This window comes from Mirounga angustirostris, unplaced genomic scaffold (assembly GCF_029215605.1).
Source record: "Mirounga angustirostris isolate CCGP_5_RB_7025 unplaced genomic scaffold, mMirAng1.0.hap1 SCAF_6, whole genome shotgun sequence".
Lineage (NCBI taxonomy): Eukaryota > Metazoa > Chordata > Mammalia > Carnivora > Phocidae > Mirounga > Mirounga angustirostris.
This window is the reverse complement of record NW_026991714.1, coordinates 45,480,807-45,502,857: the sequence shown is the minus strand read 5'-3', so window position 1 is coordinate 45,502,857 and position 22,051 is coordinate 45,480,807. Positions and strand designations below refer to the sequence as shown.

Genomic DNA, 22,051 nt, shown 5'->3' with positions numbered 1-22,051 from the left:
CGGCGCTGAATGACTGCGTGGCCGGCCAATCCCAGCCGGGGGTGTGCGGGCGCTGGGCCCCTTGCCTTCCAGCCTTGGGAGTGGGCGCCCTCCCGGCCGCGCGGGGAGGAAGGCCTGGGGCTGCGGGGCTCCTCAGTCACTCTGGGGCGATCGCCACTTTCCTTTTTACAAAAGAAATCGGCGGAGAGGTTTGCTCTTTTTCTATTCTTAAACGCATCTTGCAAAACGGTGTTTGGTTGTAAGTTCTTGATGGTACAAAGTATCAGGCAATACCGCATTGAGAGTTGAATGTAAGAAGACTTGGACCACAAATATTTTAGAAATAGATTGTTGCTCAATACATAGTAGACAGAGCTATTGTTTGAAACAGCTGACGTTTCAAAACTTATAGCAACTAGAAATATGCTTCAAGGGCGCAGTTTTGTTTCCTAATGTCTGTTAACCAGTGATGGAGGATTAGAATACCCTGCTATCAAACTGTTCTTTAAGGACTTTATGTGGTGATCTTCGGTCTAGTAATAACAACTTTGGAAGCCTAGTACTACTCTTAACAGTTGAACAAGTACAGCATTGACTAAACTACCAGAATCCATATTTTCGTTTAATAATTCTAACACTGGCATTTGATTTAAGGATAACAAAATACTGATGAATAGTTTTAGGCATAATCGTGCTGAAACTTCCATCTTAAAGATGCTGAGGAGAGCAGTTGTATATCTGGAGATAAGGCAAACACTATTTAAAATTGGATTAACGGGCATCTGGGTGGCTCAGTCGTTAAGCGTCTGCCTTCAGCTCAGGTCATGAGCCCAGGGTCCTGGGATCGAGCCCCGCTTCGGGCTCCCTGCTCTGCGGGAAGCCTGCTTCTCCCTCTCCCGCTCCCCCTGCTTGTGTTCCCTCTCTCGCTGTGTCTCTCTCTGTCAAGTAAATAAATAAAATCTTTAAAAAATAAATAAAATTGGATTAACAATAGTATCATTTAATGCTAGCTGGCAGGCTGCTTATCAAATGTCTATAATTTGGTAGTTGGTGGTAAACCGGACTAGAACCATTGACCTCTTCATTTGTACCGTTTTTCTAAACACCCCCCCACCCCCCCCACCCCCCCCCCCCCCCCCCCCCGCCAAAAAACCCCAGAGGATCCCAGGTTTTGGTTTTAGTTTTAAATTGGTATCTTTGGGGCTACTTACTTTGGAGTGGGGGCTTTTTCGTAGTTGAGGTATATTTTAGATGGCAATTGAATGTAGCTTTGCAAATGTTTTTTAATGTAAAATGTTTTCTCATTAGGGAAATGTCTTAATTGCTGATACTAAGATAAAGTACTCCTGAAAATCATTTCATTGACTTTTCAACAATATGATTTTATAGTCAAAGATCTCAATGAAGGAATTCTAAAAGGTCGGAGATCCTCCTATCTTTAGAGAGTGTAAATGGAGGAATTATGAACAAGGGGGTGATCTCTGGGCTTTTGTTAGAAGCACAGAAAATACATGCTTATCTTCACTTGTAAACTTGAATTACCGCTTGTGATTTCTAAACCTATTAGTATATTCCTACCTATCAGATCAGTATTCTTTTTTTTTTTTTTTTTTTTTTTTTTGTCAGATCAGTATTCCAGCACTTCTGGTATCAACCTGAATACCCAGCAGGTACCTCCGCATTATAATGTCCCAAAGCAAATTCCTCTTTTCCTTCTTTACTGACTTTGAGCATGCAGCAAACTCAAAATAACTGTTAAGCTTTTTGGAATTCTAATTTTGATACTGATTTTGATAATGATGCCACACATATCCAAGCTAAAGTATAGGATAAGCAAGGGTATATAATATCTTAATGTTTCTGCTTCCATATTTTATTTATTCCTCCAGACCATTCCCCACAGTTCTGCTAGAGCGTTCTTGCTAATAATCTTTTTCTGCTCTCCAGCATTGTTTAAACCTTAACATTGATCTTTCTTACTTCCTCTCCCACTATTTACCATATGCATCCTGCAGACTATAATGCATTGAAACAGAAATAGCTGCAGTTTCTGGAATATGTATGCTGTCATACCCCTTTCCTCTTTTGTTTGAACTATTTTCACTGCTTGATTTATCTGTCTTTCTGGTTGGTCTGTGAAGTTTTCAGGGCTGGGGGATTGGAGTTAACTCCATTGGTATTAGGAGCATCCCATTCCAAATTGTGCCTGCCATATGTTTGGTGCCATAAATGGGAACGTAAGAATTTCAGAACAATGAGGATGGAGGAAGTGAATGAGTTTGGTGAGTTTTGAGATGGTAGTTTGAAAGGTGACGTTGGGAATGTATAACTTCTGGTTTTACAGAGATTGATTTCCTTTGTATAATTATAAAACCTGTCCTTTAAAAATAGAGTTCATTCCTATTTTGTGAGTTGGCTGCCCTCAAAAGATTGCCTTGAAACTTAAATAATATTTGTAATTTGCCTTGAGGTTTTAAGGATGCTTTGAAAGTTTGATGATAACATTTTATCTTGCACTTACTGAAGGCCCGAGAAGAATTTGGAGGGGAGGCCATATTGTGCCTACCTTTTTTTTTTTTTTTTTTTTTACAACTCTTGGATAAGACCTGTTGAATTGTATTTCAGTTAAGCTAATCTTTTTGGGGCCTGTGGTAACATAACGTGTGAACTTCTGGGTGTTACTAAAGCAGTTTAATTACTCATTTATGAGTCTTCTGTCTCCATTTTCTTGCACTGGCGATACTAAGGAACTGAAGTGTATTTACCAGAATATATTGTATTTGACCCCAGTTTCAATTTTTTTTTTTTTAAGATTTTATTTATTTATTTGAGACAGAGAGAATGAGAGAGAGAGAGAGAGCACATGAGAGGGGGGAGGGTCAGAGGCAGAAGCAGGCTCCCTGCCGAGCAGGGAGCCTGATGCAGTACTCCATCCAGGGACTCCAGGATCATGACCTGAGCCGAAGGCAGTCGCTTAACCAACTGAGCCACCCAGGCGCCCCCCAGTTTTAATTTTTAAAGTGAATTAGTCAAATGTATATTTTAAATAGCAAAGAAAATTTTTTTTAGATTTTAATTCCTGTGTAGTTAACATACAGCATTGTATTAGTTTCAGGTGTACAATATCGTGATTTGACAGTTCCATATATTACTCAGTGCTCATTAAGACAAGTGTACTTTTAATCCCCTCCACCTAGTTCACTCATTCCTCTACCCACTTCCCCTCTAGTAATCATCTCTTTGTTCTCTATAGTTAAGAGTCTGTTCTTTGGTTTGTCTCTTTTTTCTTTTGTTCATTTGTTTCTTAAATTTCACATATGAGTGAAAGCATGTGGTATTTGTCTTTCTCTGGTATATTCTGCTTAGCATTATACTCTCTAGATCCATCCATGTTGTTGCAAATGGCAGGATTTCATTCTTTTTTATGGCTGAGTAATATCCCGTTGTGTGTGTGTGTGTGTGTGTGTGTGTGTACATGCCACATCTTCTTTATCCATTCATCTATGGATGGATACTTGCGCTGCTTCCATAGTTTGACTCTTGTAAATAATGCTGCAGTAAACATAGGGGTGCATATATCCCTTTGGATTAGTGTTTTCGTGTTCTTTAAATACCAAAGAAAATTTTAAGTTTTACACTTTTGTATAACTCGAGATTGTTGGGGCTTTTGGTTTGGCTTTTCAAGGAAAAAAAATTCTGCCCACATTTTTGTTCCATCAGTTACTGAGTTTGAGCTTCACAGACCAAACTAAGATCTACAAATTTTTAGAATCATTTGAAACTCAATTTGCCCAATGCTTACTTGAGTGAAAGTGATTGTGAACTTTCAAAGACATGGTTATGCAGGCAGGAGTTGATATAACCTCCTCCAACTTGGGGGTGGGGGAGTTGAGAGTAGGGACCTACAGAATATGAGGACAGTAATTGAGTAAAGTAAGTTTGTTGCATTAATTTAAATGTCAAGTGGACTTGGGCTAGCTCTTAAAATCAAGTAGGGTTATACTGATCATTGAAGAGATGAGATTCATATTAAGACCTTGAGGTACTAGAAAAATCTTCAAGTTCTAAATATAGAAGAACTCATTTTATTGCAAAACTAATAATATTGTACAAATTTGTATACCTAGAGTTGCTCCAGAAATTTTTCAGTTTTTCTTCCAAAGGACTGAAGTGATTTTAACCATCTCCCCCCCAAAAAAAAAATTTAAGTAGAACTTCCAATTTATCAAATATAAATAGATGTCATTTTTACTTTTGGTTAGCTCAAGACTAGTTTACAGAGAAACAATGAATAATAATTAAAACTGGTATGGTTTTTCAAAAAGCACATTTTAATTATATCAATCTAATTTGCATGGAGGGATTCTCCCTCCCCTCTTCACCCTTTTAAGAGCAGCTTATGAAACTGAAGTGAGGAGTTACCAACTATGTCTGTGGATTGGCCACCCAAGTATGTATCATATATACAAAGATTTTCTTAATTTGAGCTGGGTCTTGGCTGAAAATGTCTGAAGGTTTTCTTAGGATGGTGTGTTCTCTCTGTGTACATAGAATTGTGTGGTATTTGGAAATCATTTGTTAGAACTTAATTTTTTTTAAAGATTTATTTATTTATTTGACAGAGAGAGACACAGTGAGAGAGGGAACACAAGCAGGGGGAGTGGGAGAGGGAGAAGCAGGCCCCCCGCTGAGCAGGGAGCCGGATGTGGGGCTGTATCCCAGGACCCTGGGATCAGGACCTGAGCCGAAGGCAGATGCCAGACGACTGAGCCACCCAGGCGCCCCAGAACTTATTTCTTAAAGGCTGAACTAACTGGTCTAGATGCAACTCTAGAGCAGAGGAAATCAGTATTACATAATAGTATGATACAGTTTTGTTGCAGGGTAAGCATTGACCACAGCCCCAACCTGAGTCACAATTACTCAGGATGTCCTTGAAATAGAATAGAATTTAAATTATAGAGAAACCAGTTAGGGCATGTGGGATCCAGCTCCATTACAGATTGTGCATGTGTTGAACTTAACAGTTTGTTCAGTTGGAGCTGGACCAGCCTTCAGTGGGTTCTGGGTTAAGTCATTATTCATTCACCTGAACATAATTGTTAGAATTCTGGGTTTGATTGATGTATCAGGAAAATCCAGGTAATTTTAAGATGTCCATTTTTTAAAGTGTGTACATCTTTCAAATAATTTATTTAGTTCTCGTTTCCTGAATTATAATGACAGTGGTGTCATAGCAGTTCAGGTGATTAAAAAATAAGTACCATCTGAATTTGACACTTGGAGTTGATGACACGTGAAAATGAAGGGGGGAAATGGAGGTAGGAGGACTGAATATGATTACTTTGAAGATGTGGTCTGAACTAGAATTATTCCGTTGGTAGTTTATTACTGTATATAAGCAAAAGGACCATACAAAGAACAGGCATCAGTATTTTCCCTTTTTGTTTATTTAGTTCACTTCTTAGTACTCATCTTTGTATTTAAGTTTCTAGGCTAGTTGTTTTGGTAGTGGGGAGATGGGATGGATACAAAGATGAACAAGACAGAGGCTCTGCCTTACAGGGCCTTGAATCAAGGAGGATAAGGAGGTCCACAGAAGCCCAACTCAACAGACCAGCTAGAAGATTACACATGGCTTTCAGAGAGTGTTCAGTATGTGGAAGATAGGGAGAAACTTCTCTCAACTGGGGGGATTTGGCAGGGGCTCTATGGAGGTAAGATTTCATCTGGCAGAGGTTGCATTAAGGGTATTCCAAGAAGAGAGAAGAACTTGAACAAAGGTATAGAGGCTAGGAAGAGCAGACCACATTTTGGGGAACAGTGTGTCCGGTTTGACTGTAACATTGTATACGTGTCTGGGAATAATGCCCAAAGGTTGCTTGCTGGCTGGTGAAAATGGACAGATCCTATGTTTGTATGTTAGTTGTAACCTAATAGTAAAGAATATTAGAGTTAACCAATATTTGTATTTGTTCTCTAATCTTGTGCTTGTATATCTCACTCAAATGATACACGTTATTAGCTCCTGTCTTCCAGGGAAAGTGTTTGTTTGTTTGTTTGTTTTAATCACCTGAATAGTTGTAGGTCAAATGAAAAATGTTTATGTATAATTGCATTTGTGTTATTTTCTGTACTTCTGTCATTGACAATAAGATGTCTTCAAGATAAGGACTTTGATCTAATGCACTTAGATCAATGACAGTCTTTGATCATTCTGAGTATCTAAAATTTGTCATTATTACAGATTATGATGCATGATTATCACAGAAGAAATTCGTGTCTATAGCTTTTAAGGACTTGATTACATCATTTCAAGCCTGATAGTTTTGGAATCACCATTAGAGCTTAAGACACCTCTGCCTTCACTTCAACCACCTGTCTTCATACCTTGAGGAAGTGCTGAGTTTTAACACTCCTTTGTCCTTGGATTATCTAAGACGTCCCAGAAATCCATTTCTCACCAGTTCAGTAGGTAAGTGAATATTCAGGGCTCAGTGCAACATTAAGACACATTGTTCTTCTGAAGACTGTGTCCGGTCTACTAACAGCCTTTCATAATTTTCTTAAAGGGAAAGTCAGTAATCATTTGTAGAAAAAAACATTTTTCTATTTTTTCTTTCTATAAACTATTTTGAATTTAATCAGCTCAAACTGAAATCTCCTATTGCTGCTTTTTAATGATAGATTTTGTATAGCCATTAGTCAGTTGTTCACAAGTAAAGGTGAAATGGAGCTTTTTTTTAAAGAACATTAAGTTTCTAGCATGTATTCTTAGGAGATAAGTGATTTCTAATATCTGAACCTTGCAAAGGGAACAGAATTTACATTTGTCTTGTATATCTTTGCTTTGGGAGTAAAGCAATGACAGCAGCCCAGAAGATGGAAGCCTATAAGTGATGACCACTTTACATCCTTCCAGGGTTCTTAGATTGCTCCTTGTTTGGGTTTGTGCAGGGCTGGGTTGACACTTCTTACCCTTCGCAATGAATGTGCATGGAAACCTAGAACAGAAGCGTTGAGATACTCACCGCTGTATGAATCCTCAAAGACTTAGGACCAAAGTACAGGGGTACAAAGACTTGGACATTCAGTGCCAGTGTTTCAGCAATGTTTTTTGTGTAATAACATTTTTGTGTTGATAGGATAGAATTTGAAAATAAAGATACCATATTACTCTTTAAGGTATAATTATAAAAATCCTCATTCACAAGTAAAATAACACTGCTTTCTTTCTGCCCTTTAGCCAAATTTATAAGGAAAAATGATTCCCAATGGATATTTAATGTTTGAAGACGAAAATTTTATTGAGTCTTCTGTTGCCAAATTAAATGCCCTGAGGAAAAGTGGCCAGTTCTGTGATGTTCGACTTCAGGTATTTAAAACTTAATTGGAAACCTACAGAATTGATATTTCATTACTAAAAGCAGTAAGTTCTTAGATTTGCTTATTTTCTTTTTCATGGTAGGCATTTCATGAAATAACTTTAAAAAACAATGATTTACTTCTAAATATTAAAGAATCCAGTGTGGTAATTAGCTATACATAGTCCACAGTACTTCTAATTTTAATTCCTCATAATTTCAGGTCTGTGGCCATGAGATGTTAGCACACAGAGCAGTCCTGGCTTGCTGCAGTCCCTATTTATTTGAAATCTTTAATAGTGATAGTGATCCTCATGGAATTTCTCATGTTAAATTTGATGATCTCAATCCAGAAGCTGTTGAAGTCTTACTGAATTATGCCTACACTGCTCAGTAAGTACTTTATAAATTGTATAATTAGGGGATGTCATCAGGAAATTCCAAGTCTGTCTGAATTTATTTCAGTTAAGTATTTGTGTTTTAAGGCCTTAGTATCCTAAGTGATAAAGAACTTTTTTTTTAAAAGGTTGAAAGCCGATAAAGAATTGGTAAAAGATGTTTATTCTGCGGCAAAAAAGCTGAAGATGGACCGAGTAAAGCAGGTAGAGTACCAGAAGTTAACATATATAAGGAGGACTATTACTAGCAAGTCTGTTTTTACATGATTAGAATGCATAATTTGTCATAAGCCATTTTTTAGTTTCAAGAACTTGAAAATGGCCCCATCCCCTAGAGAACTGAATGTTATTTTAACCATTTATTAACCATTTAGCTATAGTTATAGAGAAAAGTCATATTTCACTCAGATAATTTGAGCTAAACCCATGCTCTTCCAGTAGTCTTCTTGGTTGGGTAGCTGTATCAGTCACTGATAGCAGGATGTAAAATAAAATACTCCTGTTTTTCTCAAGAATTAATCATATAACTTATATTCTCTCAGTTCATTTGTTCTTCATTCTGGAGTTCCTCTTTAAAAGGTCTTCTAGAGGGGCGCCTGAGTGGCTCAGTCAGTTGGGCGTCTGCCTTCAGCTCAGGTCGTGATCCCAGGGCCCTGGGATCGAGCCCCGCATCGGACTCACTGCTCAGCGGAGAGCCTGCTTCTCCCTCTCCCTCTGCCTGCCACTCTGACTTATCTGTGCTCTCTCTCTATCTCTCTGTCAAATAAATAAATAAAATCTTAAAAAAAAAAAAAAAAGGTCTCCTAGACCTTAACGCCAGTGAGAGCTGCTTAATAATTCATAGAATAAAAGGCATTTAATTTTTGGGGTGCCTGGGTGGCTCAGTTGGTTAAGCGTCTGCCTTCGGCTCAGGTCATGATCCCAGGGTCCTGGGATCGAGCCCTGCATCAGGCTCCTTGCTCAGTGGGGAGCCTGCTTCTCCCTCTCCCTCCGCCACTCTCCACTTGTGCGCTCGCATGCTCACTCTCTAATAAATAAATAAAATCTTTAAAACAAAAAACATTTAATTCTCTAATTTGGGGGTCAGTAAACTATAAGCCAGCTGCCTGTTATAAAGTTTTATTGGAACACAGCTTTCATTTACATAAGGTCTCTGGCTGCTTTCCACCTGTCGTGATGGAGTGGAGTGGTTGTGACAAAGACAGTATGGTCCAAAAGCCTAAAATACTATTTAGCCTTAAGAGGACGTTTCCTGGCCCCTCCTATAATGTCACGTCTCTGCATCCTTCTATGATTTGTAGCACATATTCCTCAAGTTTGCAGTGCAGGTTTTCCCTAATGTTGCTCTTTTTCCAAAATTATTTCCTACCTGTCTTGTCTTTTGCTCCAGCCAAACTAAATCGTTCGCAACATCTTTCTTCCCTGCTTTCCTCTATTGTGCATTCAGCATCATCTCCCGTGTAGATCCCAGTTCAGATACTGCCTTCACGATGAAGTCTTACCTAATTATTCTAGTTGGAAATACTTATTTGAACATTTCATATGCATTATCACAGCATTTCAGTTTGTTGCATCTTTCCTTAAACAACTTAGACATTTGAATGGCATTCTTCGATGTTTGTTTGTATATGTATGTTCTTCCCATTGTTGTTTGATTAAGGCAGTGATTTTTGATTCATCTTTATATCTTCACATAATGCTTACACATTGAGTATTAAATATTTGTTAAATAAAATATATGTAAGTGTTGGTGCTTGTGTATTTCTTTTCCAAGGTTTGTGGTGATTATTTACTATCTAGAATGGATGTTACCAGCTGCATCTCTTACCGAAATTTTGCAAGTTGTATGGGAGACTCCCGTTTGTTGAATAAGGTTGATGCTTATATTCAGGAGCATTTGTTACAAATTTCAGAAGAGGAAGAGTTTCTTAAACTTCCACGGCTAAAGGTAAGGAGTAAAAATCTATCAAGAGATATATACTACTTAGTTCCAGGCACGGAATCTTTGTCCCATGTTTCAAGCATGTAAGTAATGGTTGGGAAAAAGACAGTACATCGAAATGATACTGTTATTTTTAGCAGTGTAACAGTTTTCTGCCTACCCGTTTGTGTATTTTTTGGCTACTGATTTTCTTATAAATTAGAGTAAATATATGGAATGTGATTGGGCATCTATGACCGTTTTATTATGAAATTGAGCATTTAGCTGAGGATTAGAGACTCAACACTGATCTATGTGTCACTGTTTTTTCCTAACTCTAGTTGGAGGTAATGCTTGAAGATAATGTTTGCTTGCCCAGCAATGGCAAACTGTATACAAAGGTAATCAACTGGGTGCAGCGTAGCATCTGGGAGAATGGAGACAGTCTGGAAGAGCTGATGGAAGAGGTTAGTTTTAAAGTAAATGGGATTCAACAATTCTTAAAATTTATTTTGCTATAACATGAAGGATTCCCTCTCACTTTTATTTTATAACCATGACCCTAAAGAATTTAAATTTTGCTATAGGTACCCCTAAGCTGAGAAACAGGGGGGGTGTCCAGGTGAGCTGAATGAACCGTTCAGTTTGGTCTTCTGCTTTTCTTTTTTTATTTCTTCGCTTATTATGTGCTGTTAACTTCCTTTAAAGTAGCATGTAATTTGCTTTAGAAATGGGAGGTGGTACTGAAATTTTCTGTAGATTCTAAGTTTTTCTTCACAGGTTTTTGCTTTAAATTTGAAAGTAGGTAAAAGCTTCTAATGGTTGTTCCTCCCCATTGATTTATCTCCCCATAGGTTTATTAACAAAACTAGGATACCCAAGACTGAAGAAACAAGAAGAAACCTCAAGTGTATTGACACGTAAAGAAGCAGCAGTCCTGCCCCAGTTCTCCTAAGAAAAATCCGCTGTGGGCAGAGAGCGATGATGATTTAATGGTGTTTACTCCTTTACAGGATTCTCTCTTTAAAGCTTTGTGTTTTTCAATGGTGTTGTTCATACATATAGTCACTCACTTACCTTGGGCTACTTTTTAAAAACACACAAGAAAAATTTGATGGAGAAATGATGGGAATTAAAACATATGCAGATGGAGCAGTAGAGTGACCCTGCATCTGTCATTCCACTTGAGCCTTTCACACCCACTAAAGGCTTACCAGATCTGTTAGGCCTTGAAACATACTGTTATCATGTTCTAGGAAGGCCAACAGGTGCTCCCTAAGTTTTATATCATTTCCCACTTGAAAATCAGGTGCATTAACCATGTGTTTGCATCTGCTAAGGGAGGTATCTCTACAGCTTGTTTGCGTTTTGCATTTGCTTTTTATCTGTTTTTCTTGGCGTTGCCTACAGGACAGAAATATGTTAATGCAAATCAGACCACTTCAAAGGTGTAAGCCATACTCCACATTTTATTGTAAATATGTATATTCTTTAAGAGCCTCTATATGTTGTACTAGTGCCTTTTTTCTTAATGCCATATAATAGAAGCTATGAGAAAATGAAGATTTCTTTCAAGCCAATCAAGCCAAGGACTCTTCCGGCCAGTATTAGAAGATTCTGTATTTGATTTTTGTTTTTTAAATTTTTACAACCATGACCTGTATTTTCTTTACTTCGGGATCCTGCCAGAGCAAGATGTCAAGAAGTTCACGAAGCACACTGGAGGTTCCCTTGAGGCGTTTGTGTGATCTGCAAACTAGTGGAGTAGCCATGGAGACGGTAGCCACATGGGTGTTCTGTTGCTGTTTTGCAGGTTCAAACCTTGTACTACTCAGCTGATCACAAGCTGCTTGATGGGAACCTACTAGATGGACAGGCTGAGGTGTTTGGCAGTGATGATGACCACATTCAGTTTGTGCAGGTACACATTGCACATCTGAGGTAACCGCAGGTTAAAATGGGATTAGAGCATTTTATAGCATACTGAAATTTTCCTTTAATAAAGGAAAGTGGAAGAATTTCATTGGTATAACTGCACAGAAACATTTTTGGGACAAAACAAGCCTATCTTTCTTAACAGTTACTGTTTTTGCCACATAAAAAGAAATGAATTCAACACATTTAGATTTTTTTCTCAGTGAAATAGGATTTACAGGTAGAAAGGCCAGTAAGATGAAGCAAAGTAGAAATTGATTTTTTTGGGGTTAGATTACAAAAAAATACTTTGCAACAGGAAGAGTGTTGTTAGACCCTATTTTTTATTATTATTATTTTTTTTAATCTCAGGTATAAACTTTTTTAGTCTAGGGACAAATAATTGAGAGAAAAGTATACAAATCGTAAGTGTCAAATAGTGAACCCACTAATTTAAACACTACTTGAGTCAAGAAGAGATTTCTACCAAAAAAAAAAAAAAAGAAGAAGAAGAAGAGATTTCTACCATCCTGGAAGCCTTTCTTTGCCCCTTCCCAGTCACCTCCCTACACAATCCCCCAGGGGAAACCATTATTCTAACTTCTGAAACAATAGGCTAGTTTGCCTGTGTTTGAAGTGAACATAAGTGGTCATATAGTATGCATTCTTTTTGTTTGGCCTTCAGCTCAACGTTGTATTTGTGAGGGATAAACTATAGAGTAGGCTGAGTTAACCCAGTTTTAAGGGATGGTTTTCTTTAATAGAAAGTAAATGATAAACCTGATTGGTGAAGTTCTCAGGTATTCTGTGGCAGTAGTGGCCAGAGATCTTTACTTTCACAAAAAGTGCCAGGGTTTGAGTTGAGAACTTTGTTCATAGTTGTGCATTTTGAACATTTAGAATATTTTTCCTCATAACTCTAAAGATGTTAACATTTTTTTTATTTTTATTTTTTTTAAAGATTTTATTTATTTGACAGAGAGAGAGAGACACACACAGCGAGAGAGGGAACACAAGCGGGGGGAGTGGGAGAGGGAGAAGCAGGCTTCCCGCTGAGCAGGGAGCCTGATGCGGGACTCGATCCCAGGACCCCGGGATCATGACCTGAGCCGAAGGCAGAGCTTAACGACTGAGCCACCCAGGCGCCCCAATGTTAACATTTTTTTTAAAAGTTACTCTTTAAACAAGCGAAGTTTGAGGGCCCAATAAGTGGCAGGCCGTGATGTTAGGTGTGTGAGGGACAGTTTCTGCGTGCAGGACCTTACAGCCGTAGATTGCAGTGGTACAGTCTTACAAGAGGTATCTGCAAAAGGCATAAAAGGGAGGGCATGGTGGAACAGGAGAGAAACTAGGGAAATGGAGGCAACATTTGAGCAGTCCTAGGATTGAGATGAGTTTGCATAGCAGAGGGAAGTGTGTCAACAAACAATACCTGTGCAAGGATGATAGGCTTAGAATGGCTGGTCACAAGATTGAGAAAATAGGGAAATGCCACCTGATGGGGGCTTACATTTGATCCTACAGGTAGTGGGGAACTTTCAAAGATTTTTAGACCAGGGAGGAGAGTGATATGAAGAGAGATATTTCACAACTTTAGTAATAGTGTAAAACTGGGCAATAGCCCAACAATAGGGGGATTGGTTAAATTACTGTATTTCTGTACAGCAAAAATCCACACATTAGTCATATTGAAGACAAGTGGTTAACTATCATATGGGCAGTCTCTAGGTCATGGGACTCCCAACTGATCTGTGGTTTGTTTCCTTTTGTTTTTCTTATCCTAGTAAGTGATTGCATTAAACCCTTCAATTTTTATGACCCAAGTATAGAAGGTAGATTAAAGTTCGTGGGACCAATTTACAGACTTTTAGAAGTAGTCGTTAAAAAAAAAAAAAAATGACGACTTGATCCAAGGGCCTGAAGGAGGAAGAGTGGACTCTAGACATTTATAGTTTCAAAGGTTGAGTGAGTTCTTAGTAATCATTTAGAGTAAGAAAGTTAAGGAAAAAGGAAGAATTTGAGAAAATGGGATTCTGATATGTGACTCATTAGAAGGTGGTTCCCTGGATAAAAATCATGAAGTAAAACAGGATGAGGGGACACATTAGGCTTGAGGAATAGGAAAAGAGTTTGAGAAGAAGCCATTAGAAAGGAAGGAAGAAATTAGAATCAAAATATGTTAAAAAGCTAGCTAACATCGGTAGAGAAAGTTTGAAGGAGGACAATAAATTGTTAACTGTGTCAAATCATTCTTCGGGAGGTCATGTAAAAGAAGGTTATAGATACCATGTCTTCTACATTAGTTTTGGGAGGCCCCTTGGTAACCTTTAGTGGGTGTAAGTTCCAAAGAGTATTAAGGTCAAGAATCCCTTAGCGTGAGAAGTAATAGTGGTTGAAAAAGAAACAGCCACCAGAGATTACCCCCTGGCAAGCCAGAGGCAAAGAAAGTGGAGCCAGTGGGTGGCTGGGTGGGAGGAGTTGATACAGGAAAGTTTGAAGATAAAGGAGAGGAAAGGATTGTGTTTGAAATGTTCCGGAAGGAGTATAAAGGAGTTTACCAGCACTTCTGTACGACTTGTTAAAAAAAAAAAACCCAAATAGTCTTCGTTGTTACCATGCTTTTCTCTTTCACGTTGATTTTTTTTTTTTTCTCAATTATAGTCCATATGTTAGAACAGTTTTCTTATTGTGATAAAAGCTCTTAATGTAAGCATCATCAACTTGTGATACTTTGGATCCCTTCTTCCCACAGGTTGGGATGGCGTTTTATGTAACTTGTAATTTCTAGTAGCAGAGGACACAAGTCTGTCATAGTACAAAAAGAGTGGCTTTATACTCAGAACTTCTAATCTTTCTTTTAGTTGTATTGCATTAGGCAATGAATATCTTCTCTGAGTATTGTTACCTATAAAATGGATAAAAGGGCAGTACTGCCCTTACTGGATTAAAAGAGATGTTGTGAATAAAGTGCCTAGTAATACCTAGGTATATAACAAATGTCTAAGTAGAATTTAATGGTAACCATTAACATGGTGCATTCTCTGCCTCTTCTCAAAATAGCCTCATATGCTGTAACCACGCTTGTTGAATGGCACAGACCAGACTTTTCACAGCTTCAAGTAGCTACCAAAATCTTCTCCTCTAAGAGTTGTTACGTGGCTTTTTGTTGCCACAAGAGACAAATTTCTACTATAAATCTTACCTACCCATGTGTCTCTGGCCCTGGGGACTGAAATAAGTGGATAAGCAGACTTGGTTAGGGACTCAGCATGGTACCTGTTCATTTGGTAGTTCCTCTTAGGGTGTCTTTGACTCCTCTAATTCCATGTGATCATAGCCTTTAGAAGTGTCAAGGGCTAAAGTAATTGGAAGAAAACCATCAAAGGGAACTCATACACAAGAACACAATGTAATTCTCTTAACAATCATTTGAAAATTTATAGCTTTGCCCATTTCTCCCTCTTTTAGTGGTCCTGTGTATTCTACTTCTGTGAATGTTTGGTTTTTTTAGTATTACTGTTCCATTTCTGGTTACTATTTTTTGTGTTTTGATGTAGTTTGATTTGTCTAGAAAAGCACTCTATAACACCTATAAGGTGGTCCTGAAGAAATATACCTTTCAGTGTTTCTTGTTAACTGCCACTTTTGTCTTGAAAAATACTTCTCAGAGGGACTGGATTGGATAAATGTCTGCTCACTCTTTGCTGGCATTGTATGAAGGGTATCAGAGTACATATGATTTAATTACATTTGACCGTTTCTTGGAGACAGTGGGTTAAATGTATTATTTCAGATAATTCACCCTTTTAAATTAATAAGCTCTTTTGGAAGATGATTCTACACTTAGTATAAAGAGTATGTGAGCTTATGTAGATTTGGGGGGGGGTCCTTCCCCCCCGAGGTATCTGATATTTGATCTACAACATGTTTTTTTAATTGTTTAAATGGAGCTTTTCCTGACCAGGCTACTTGTGTAGGTATAGTTGTTTCTTTACAAGTGGAGATGGAAGCATGCCAGTAATTTGTGTCAATTGGAAAGTTGGTTTGTTTTAAATTTAGTTATGATATAAACGTCATACATAGGTGAAAGATACTGTTTTTTCAGTGTTGTGGAATAGCTCAGGAACAAAGGTACACCAGGTATGGTCTTTGGCTAGGTTTCTGTAGCTGCCTTTTGATTTTGCAGAAAAAGCCACCACGTGAGAATGGCCATAAGCCGATGATAAGTAGCAGTTCCACTGGATGTCTCTCTTCTCCAAATGCTACAGTACAAAGCCCTAAGCATGAGTGGAAAATCGTTGCTTCGGAAAAGACTTCAAGTAAGTGTATTACATTTGTCAGATTGTCTTTTATTTTTAAAGGAGTGTTGAGTGGAACCATTTAATAACTTTGAAAGTGACGGTTTGTGGAGAAAAAACTGAGAAGCAACTAAATTTGGAAAAGAGTAGCAGATCATTCCACTCTGGAATCTGGAGTCCAGTTCAGGATCACGCAGCAACCAAAAGTAATAATAATTGCATCTTAAACATAGAACTTTTGTGCTTACAGATAACACTTACTTGTGCCTGGCTGTGCTGGATGGTGTATTCTGTGTAATTTTCCTTCACGGGCGAAACAGCCCACAGAGCTCACCAACGAGTACTCCAAAACTAATTAAAAGTTTAAGCTTTGAGGTGCAACCAGATGAGCTAATAGAAAAGCCCATGTCGCCCATGCAGTATGCACGATCTGGTCTGGGGACAGCAGAGATGAACGGCAAGCTCATAGCAGCAGGTGAGAACAGAACAATGAGTGTTTTCTTACTGGAAACTTTCAACTGGCTAAGCCTCTCAAATGGACGTTTGTGCTTGCTAGTGACACGTGAACTTTGGAAGACAGGGTTTAATGTGCCTTCTTCCTTGGCATTCTACTTTACCACATTCTAAAAAGACTAAGAAATAAAAAGTAAATACTATTGTGTTGCCTAACCTTTAAGTAAATGTCTGTTTCTAATTCTTAAACTATAACGTAGCTGAATTATTCTGTCCTTATTTTCAAGCCAAGACTAAGCAATTTACTCATACTGCTAATGTTGTTTGGCTATTGTAAGCAGTTAGTTAAAACATCAACTAGTGGGGCCTTACTAAATTTATGGATAAAAATTCCTTTTCTCCTAGTGCAGATTACTTAAATCATTCTGGACCAGAAAGCCTGGTCCAGTTTAATAAACGTAAATCTTGATGTTCCTTTTACCAGGTGGCTATAACAGAGAGGAGTGTCTTCGAACAGTTGAATGCTATGATCCACATACAGATCACTGGTCCTTTCTTGCTCCCATGAGAACACCAAGGGCTCGATTTCAAATGGCTGTACTCATGGTAAGCGCATTATGTTGCAGGAAGAAGCAATCCATATTTAACTGTTTCTCATACTTCAGAATGGCAGAAATTCTAATCTCTCACTTTTGATATAGGGCCAACTCTATGTGGTAGGGGGATCGAATGGCCACTCAGATGACCTGAGTTGTGGAGAGATGTATGATCCAAGCATAGATGACTGGACTCCTGTTCCAGAATTGAGAACTAACCGTTGTAATGCAGGTAAAATTACTTTTCTTCTGGGATAAATCAGTAGTTAAGTATGATAATTAAATTATCAAGATATAACCTTATTTTATACTCACATAGGAGTATGCGCTCTGAATGGGAAATTATACATCGTTGGTGGCTCTGATCCATATGGTCAAAAAGGACTGAAAAACTGTGACGTATTTGATCCTGTAACAAAGTCGTGGACAAGCTGTGCTCCTCTTAACATTCGTAAGTTTTTTTGTGTCATGTTTTTTGTTTTGGGGGTTTGTGTGTGTGTGTATTTTAACTTCTGAATCAACAGTATATGTAGTATACGACTTAGAGTTTTGGGAGATAAAATAATTTGGTTCGACTTGATTTTATAGGTAGACACCAGGCTGCAGTCTGTGAGCTTGGTGGTTATTTGTACATAATTGGAGGCGCAGAGTCTTGGAATTGCCTGAACACGGTAGAACGTTACAATCCTGAAAATAACACCTGGACTTTAATCGCTCCCATGAATGTGGCTAGACGAGGAGCTGGCGTAGCTGTTCTTGATGGTGAGTGTTGGGATTTGGAAAAGTGAGGAATAGGGAGTGATGAGTTCCTTCTAAAATTCCAAGAGAATGTCAATGATACTTAGACTATATACTTGTATAATTAGAATTCAGAAGCAGCCATCTTTTCTGATGCAGTAGGGATTGATGGTTTGTCTTTTAGAAGTCTTTTCTAATAGAGACTCAGTACTTAATATATCAACACACTGGTCTTTTGATGAGTTCACTAAATGAAGTTCTAAGTCTTTTCCTTCCATAAACCATATGCAAAATGTATCATCTTGGAGTTTGTTCCTTTAGAGCAAGAATTCGAAGAATTTGATTTGCAAAAAGCAAAAATAAGTGCAGATCATCTAGATCTAGTCTTTTCTAATTATCTACTCCATACCTAATTGGAAGCAGTACTTAAGACTATTTTAAAAAGTCTTTCCAAAGCATTAAACTTGGTTTTATATAGACACAGCTTTCTTTTCACATCCATTTTACTGATTTACATGTTTAATTATGTAATTATAATAATGAGTTTAGTTAACATTGTCTTGGCAATAAAGCAGAATCTTAGTTAAGCTGTGGCTCAACTGCTGAAAGCACAGATGTGTAGACATGCCAGCAAGTAGCCTACTGGCCTGTAGCCTGCAGCCCCACCCCCAAGCCTTGTCCGTTCTTCTCTAAATATATAGATGCAGACAGGTTGTGACAGATAAGGAAATAATGAATTTTTTTTTTTTTTAAGATTTTATTTATTTATTTGACAGAGAGAGACACAGCGAGAGAGGGAACACAAGCAGGGGGAGTGGGAGAGGGAGAAGCAGGCTTCCCGCGGAGCAAGGAGCCCGATGTGGGGCTCGATCCCAGGACCCTGGGACCACGACCCGAGCTGAAGGCAGACACTTAACAACTGAGCCACCCAGGCGCCCCATGAATTTTTTTTTAAATGCTAACCTTTTATCTGTTTGAAAATAACTTATTAACTGTTCTGCATATATATTTGAAAGCAAGTGATGACTCCTGGTCTGTTTCCAAGAAGTTTTTGTACCAAAATAATTTTATATAGTTGGAAAGCTCAAGAAAATGTTCAGTTATCTGAAATCTGCTTTTCTTTAACTTCTTTTGAAGGACTAATACAAAATTTCCAGTGCACAGAACTACTCTGGCTTGCCACTAGTTAGCTGCATTTTTAGGTGAATTGTCCACCTTCTTTGTGCCTCATTTCATCTGTGAAATGGCAGTAATAGTAGCTACCACAAAGAATTGTGGGAATTACACTTCAGTTAGATGCTACCCCTCTCCTTTCAAATTGCCTGAGTTCCAGGTATGAATGGGTTTTTATCAGTTTTATTCTGTTTGTATCCGTAGCTCCTAGAGAGCGCTTGCCATCCTAGTGAGGCATTTAAGGAGTATTTTCTGATAGAATGAGCAGGCATTTCTACTAAGAACCACTGACTTTAGCGAAAAACAGATTAAGTAGTTTTTCTCTTACTCTCTCTAGCTTTACCTCCTTTCCTTTCTCTTTTAGGAAAATTGTTTGTAGGTGGGGGCTTCGATGGTTCTCATGCCATCAGTTGTGTGGAGATGTATGACCCAACTAGAAATGAATGGAAGATGATGCGAAACATGACTTCACCAAGGAGCAATGCTGGGATTGCAACTGTAGGGAACACCATTTATGCGGTGGGAGGATTTGATGGCAATGAATTTCTGAATACGGTGGAAGTCTATAACCTTGAGTCAAATGAGTGGAGCCCCTATACAAAGATTTTCCAGTTTTAACAAATTTAAGACCCTTTCAAACTAACAGGCTTAGTGATGTAATTGTGTTTAGTAGAGGTACACTTGTGAATAAGGAGGGTGGGTGGGTATAGATGTTGCTAACAGCAACACAAAGCTTTTGCATATTGCATATTAAACATGCTGTACATACTTTTTGTGTTTATTGGGAAAGGAATGCAAAGATGAAGGTCTGTTTTGTGTATTTTTAGGACTACTTTGGTTATTTTACTTTTTGGAAGTTGATATTGTAAAAGAATAAACCAAGACTTGATCGGGCATGTCATTTCAAGAAGTCCCCTCTCCTCCACATTTGTTTTTGCCAATTTGCACATTGAATGACTCTTCCCTCAAACATGTATTATGGGGCAAGAGGGGGTAGGGTTTAAGATCTAGGCAGTTGGGTTTTTTAAGGGCCCTTTTTCAATAACTGGAACACTCTATACAAAAGAGACTTACTTATTTAACTAGATAACAATGACTATTTTTGTTTTTATTAAAAGAAAGCTGACATGCCTACCAAGATTTAATCTTTTATGATTGCCTTTTTATAACTTTTTATATTCTCAGCACAGTGCTTTACCTGTTGAAGATATGGCAGATTCAAATTACTGAAGCAGGGTGGCAGTCTTAAAGGATGCGGAATGAGGTGTTTTATACGCCCAGAATGCAAACTTCTAAGCTTTTGCCTCAGCTACTTTTTTTTTTTTTTTTTTGAGAATGCAGTACCATTGTTTATTTGAATGGAGTTGCTGAACAGTAACATAGCTACGATTTTTATTTGAAACACTGATTTCAAATATTTTGACTTCCTGAGGGTATATTTTATATAGCAAGACACTTAATATATAACAGTAAAGAACAGTGAAGTACTTTATTTTCTAAATAATTCTTGTCTTTATTTATCATTAACAAAACAGTCCTAAATAGCGCCCTCGATTGTGAAAAAAAATTAAACTGTATTGGGTGTATGAATGCAGCCTTTATCAGAACTATGTTTTTGTTCAGTTTTTCTCTTCATATGGATAAATACTGGTTGGGGTGACTTTATCGAATGTGTTGTGCTACACATATAACTTACGGTGCCAAATTAGCACATCCTAATGCTTGCTGCCAATGCAAACATATTAAAGGTACTTGCAGGAAATCCTTGCACCATGGAATTAATATCCAAGTGTTGTTTGTGTACTCATTCATGACTAAAAGCTTTGGGAACAATTTTTTTTTCCCCCAGTAATAATGAGTATTTGTGGGAAAATAGTCACCTGACACGTCTGAAATAAGAACTGATGGTAAGATTTTTTTCTCAGAGAAGACAAACACACAGGAATCTAATGAGCCAACTAGGACAAGATGACTACCAGTGGCTAACTTGGATTAGGAAGAAAATTGTTCCACTGGTACCTAGACACCTTCTTTCTCTCATTCCACAAAAAACCATCAAGAAGGCTCACCTGGTCAGGGCTATGTAGTTGCTGACTATATTTGTTGATTTGGTTCTGGACTAAAACTAGGTTGGCAGATTTGAATTTGCCTAATAGGATGACTATTTTTTTTTAATGGATCTGTATATGTCTTATTTAGCCCAAGGAAATAAAATTTTAGTTGGGGATTCAGCAATAAAATATTTGAAATTACTTCTCAATTTCTAAGTAACCTGCTAATTCCCAAGTAGCATTAAGCAAATAATAGGTGTGAATACTCTGGGTCAGAGTTTTTCTGTATTATTGATGCCAAACAGGTAGTTTTGGTGGTTAAAAGTATGTTTTTTAAGTATGTTTTGAATATAAGAAGAAGCTCCCATAAAGGGGGAAAAAAAACAGTGCTCATTGACCAGTTGTTTATATTTATCTCCATCTAAAAGGTACACGTTTTTCTTGAGGGAAGGAGAAAATGTGGCATAGCTTCAAGATAATTAAAAATGTTTTTACCACCAGTGTGGGTTTGGCGGTAGTTTAGAAATAACGTTGGTAATAACCACCCTTGTGATCAATTGTAATAATGCATAAAACATACAGATGCCTAAAACAGTAGCAAAACTATAAAATACCTGCTTGAATTAATAATAATTGGTTATACTCACACATGAATTTTCTTTCATTGTGACATTCAATGTAGGGTTTTGATTTTTGGCTTCTAGTGTGTCACATATGCTTTCCCATTCAACATGTTTTAGAATTCCTTATATTTTAGGGGGAAAAAACTGGATCTGGGCATTTGATACAGTCCTAGGATCCTTAATACTCTCGGTGTGCACCCTATGATTTCTCCAGATCTTTGAATTCTTAAAACTGAAGTAGGTAAAAGAAAGAGTCCCTGGAGGATATTTCTGCAACTTCAAAGTTGCCTTTGGAAGAATATGAGATCACAGAAAGTTTTGTCTCTGTTAGTCCTTTATTTGTATCCTACTTGGTTCCAAAAAAGGATTTGAAGAGTCTTTCATTGAATGACTGGATGAATTAACTGGGTGAAAAAAAAAAAAAGAAAAACAAGGAAACACCAATGTATGTAATATAATGGTGGTTAACCAGGGTGTTGGATAAGAGTGGTGGTGTTTAAGGGTACAGACTTGTAATGAGTAATAAATAAACCTGAGATCTAA

At 37.8% G+C, this 22,051-nt stretch overlaps 1 protein-coding gene across 4 annotated transcripts in view; it reads left to right on the top strand.

Annotated features, from left to right (window-relative positions):
• The window catches only part of IVNS1ABP (influenza virus NS1A binding protein), a 22,766-nt gene extending 715 nt beyond the window's left edge, over positions 1-22,051 (top strand). The window contains exons 1-15 of one of the 4 annotated variants that reach the window (XM_045877343.3): positions 43-188; positions 6,227-6,454; positions 7,226-7,354; positions 7,567-7,736; positions 7,870-7,945; positions 9,516-9,689; positions 10,004-10,129; positions 11,476-11,583; positions 15,763-15,895; positions 16,125-16,349; positions 16,812-16,933; positions 17,029-17,155; positions 17,243-17,374; positions 17,512-17,685; positions 19,199-22,051. In XM_045877343.3, the coding sequence (XP_045733299.1) occupies positions 7,244-7,354; positions 7,567-7,736; positions 7,870-7,945; positions 9,516-9,689; positions 10,004-10,129; positions 11,476-11,583; positions 15,763-15,895; positions 16,125-16,349; positions 16,812-16,933; positions 17,029-17,155; positions 17,243-17,374; positions 17,512-17,685; positions 19,199-19,452 (1,932 nt within the window). In that variant the 5' untranslated portion in view covers positions 43-188; positions 6,227-6,454; positions 7,226-7,243 and the 3' untranslated portion in view covers positions 19,453-22,051. Of the gene's footprint in view, positions 1-42; positions 189-6,226; positions 6,455-7,225; positions 7,355-7,566; positions 7,737-7,869; positions 7,946-9,515; positions 9,690-10,003; positions 10,130-11,475; positions 11,584-15,762; positions 15,896-16,124; positions 16,350-16,811; positions 16,934-17,028; positions 17,156-17,242; positions 17,375-17,511; positions 17,686-19,198 lie in introns of those variants that run through there. The other 3 variants (XM_045877342.3, XM_045877344.3, XM_064594227.1) reach the window with 3 other exon arrangements.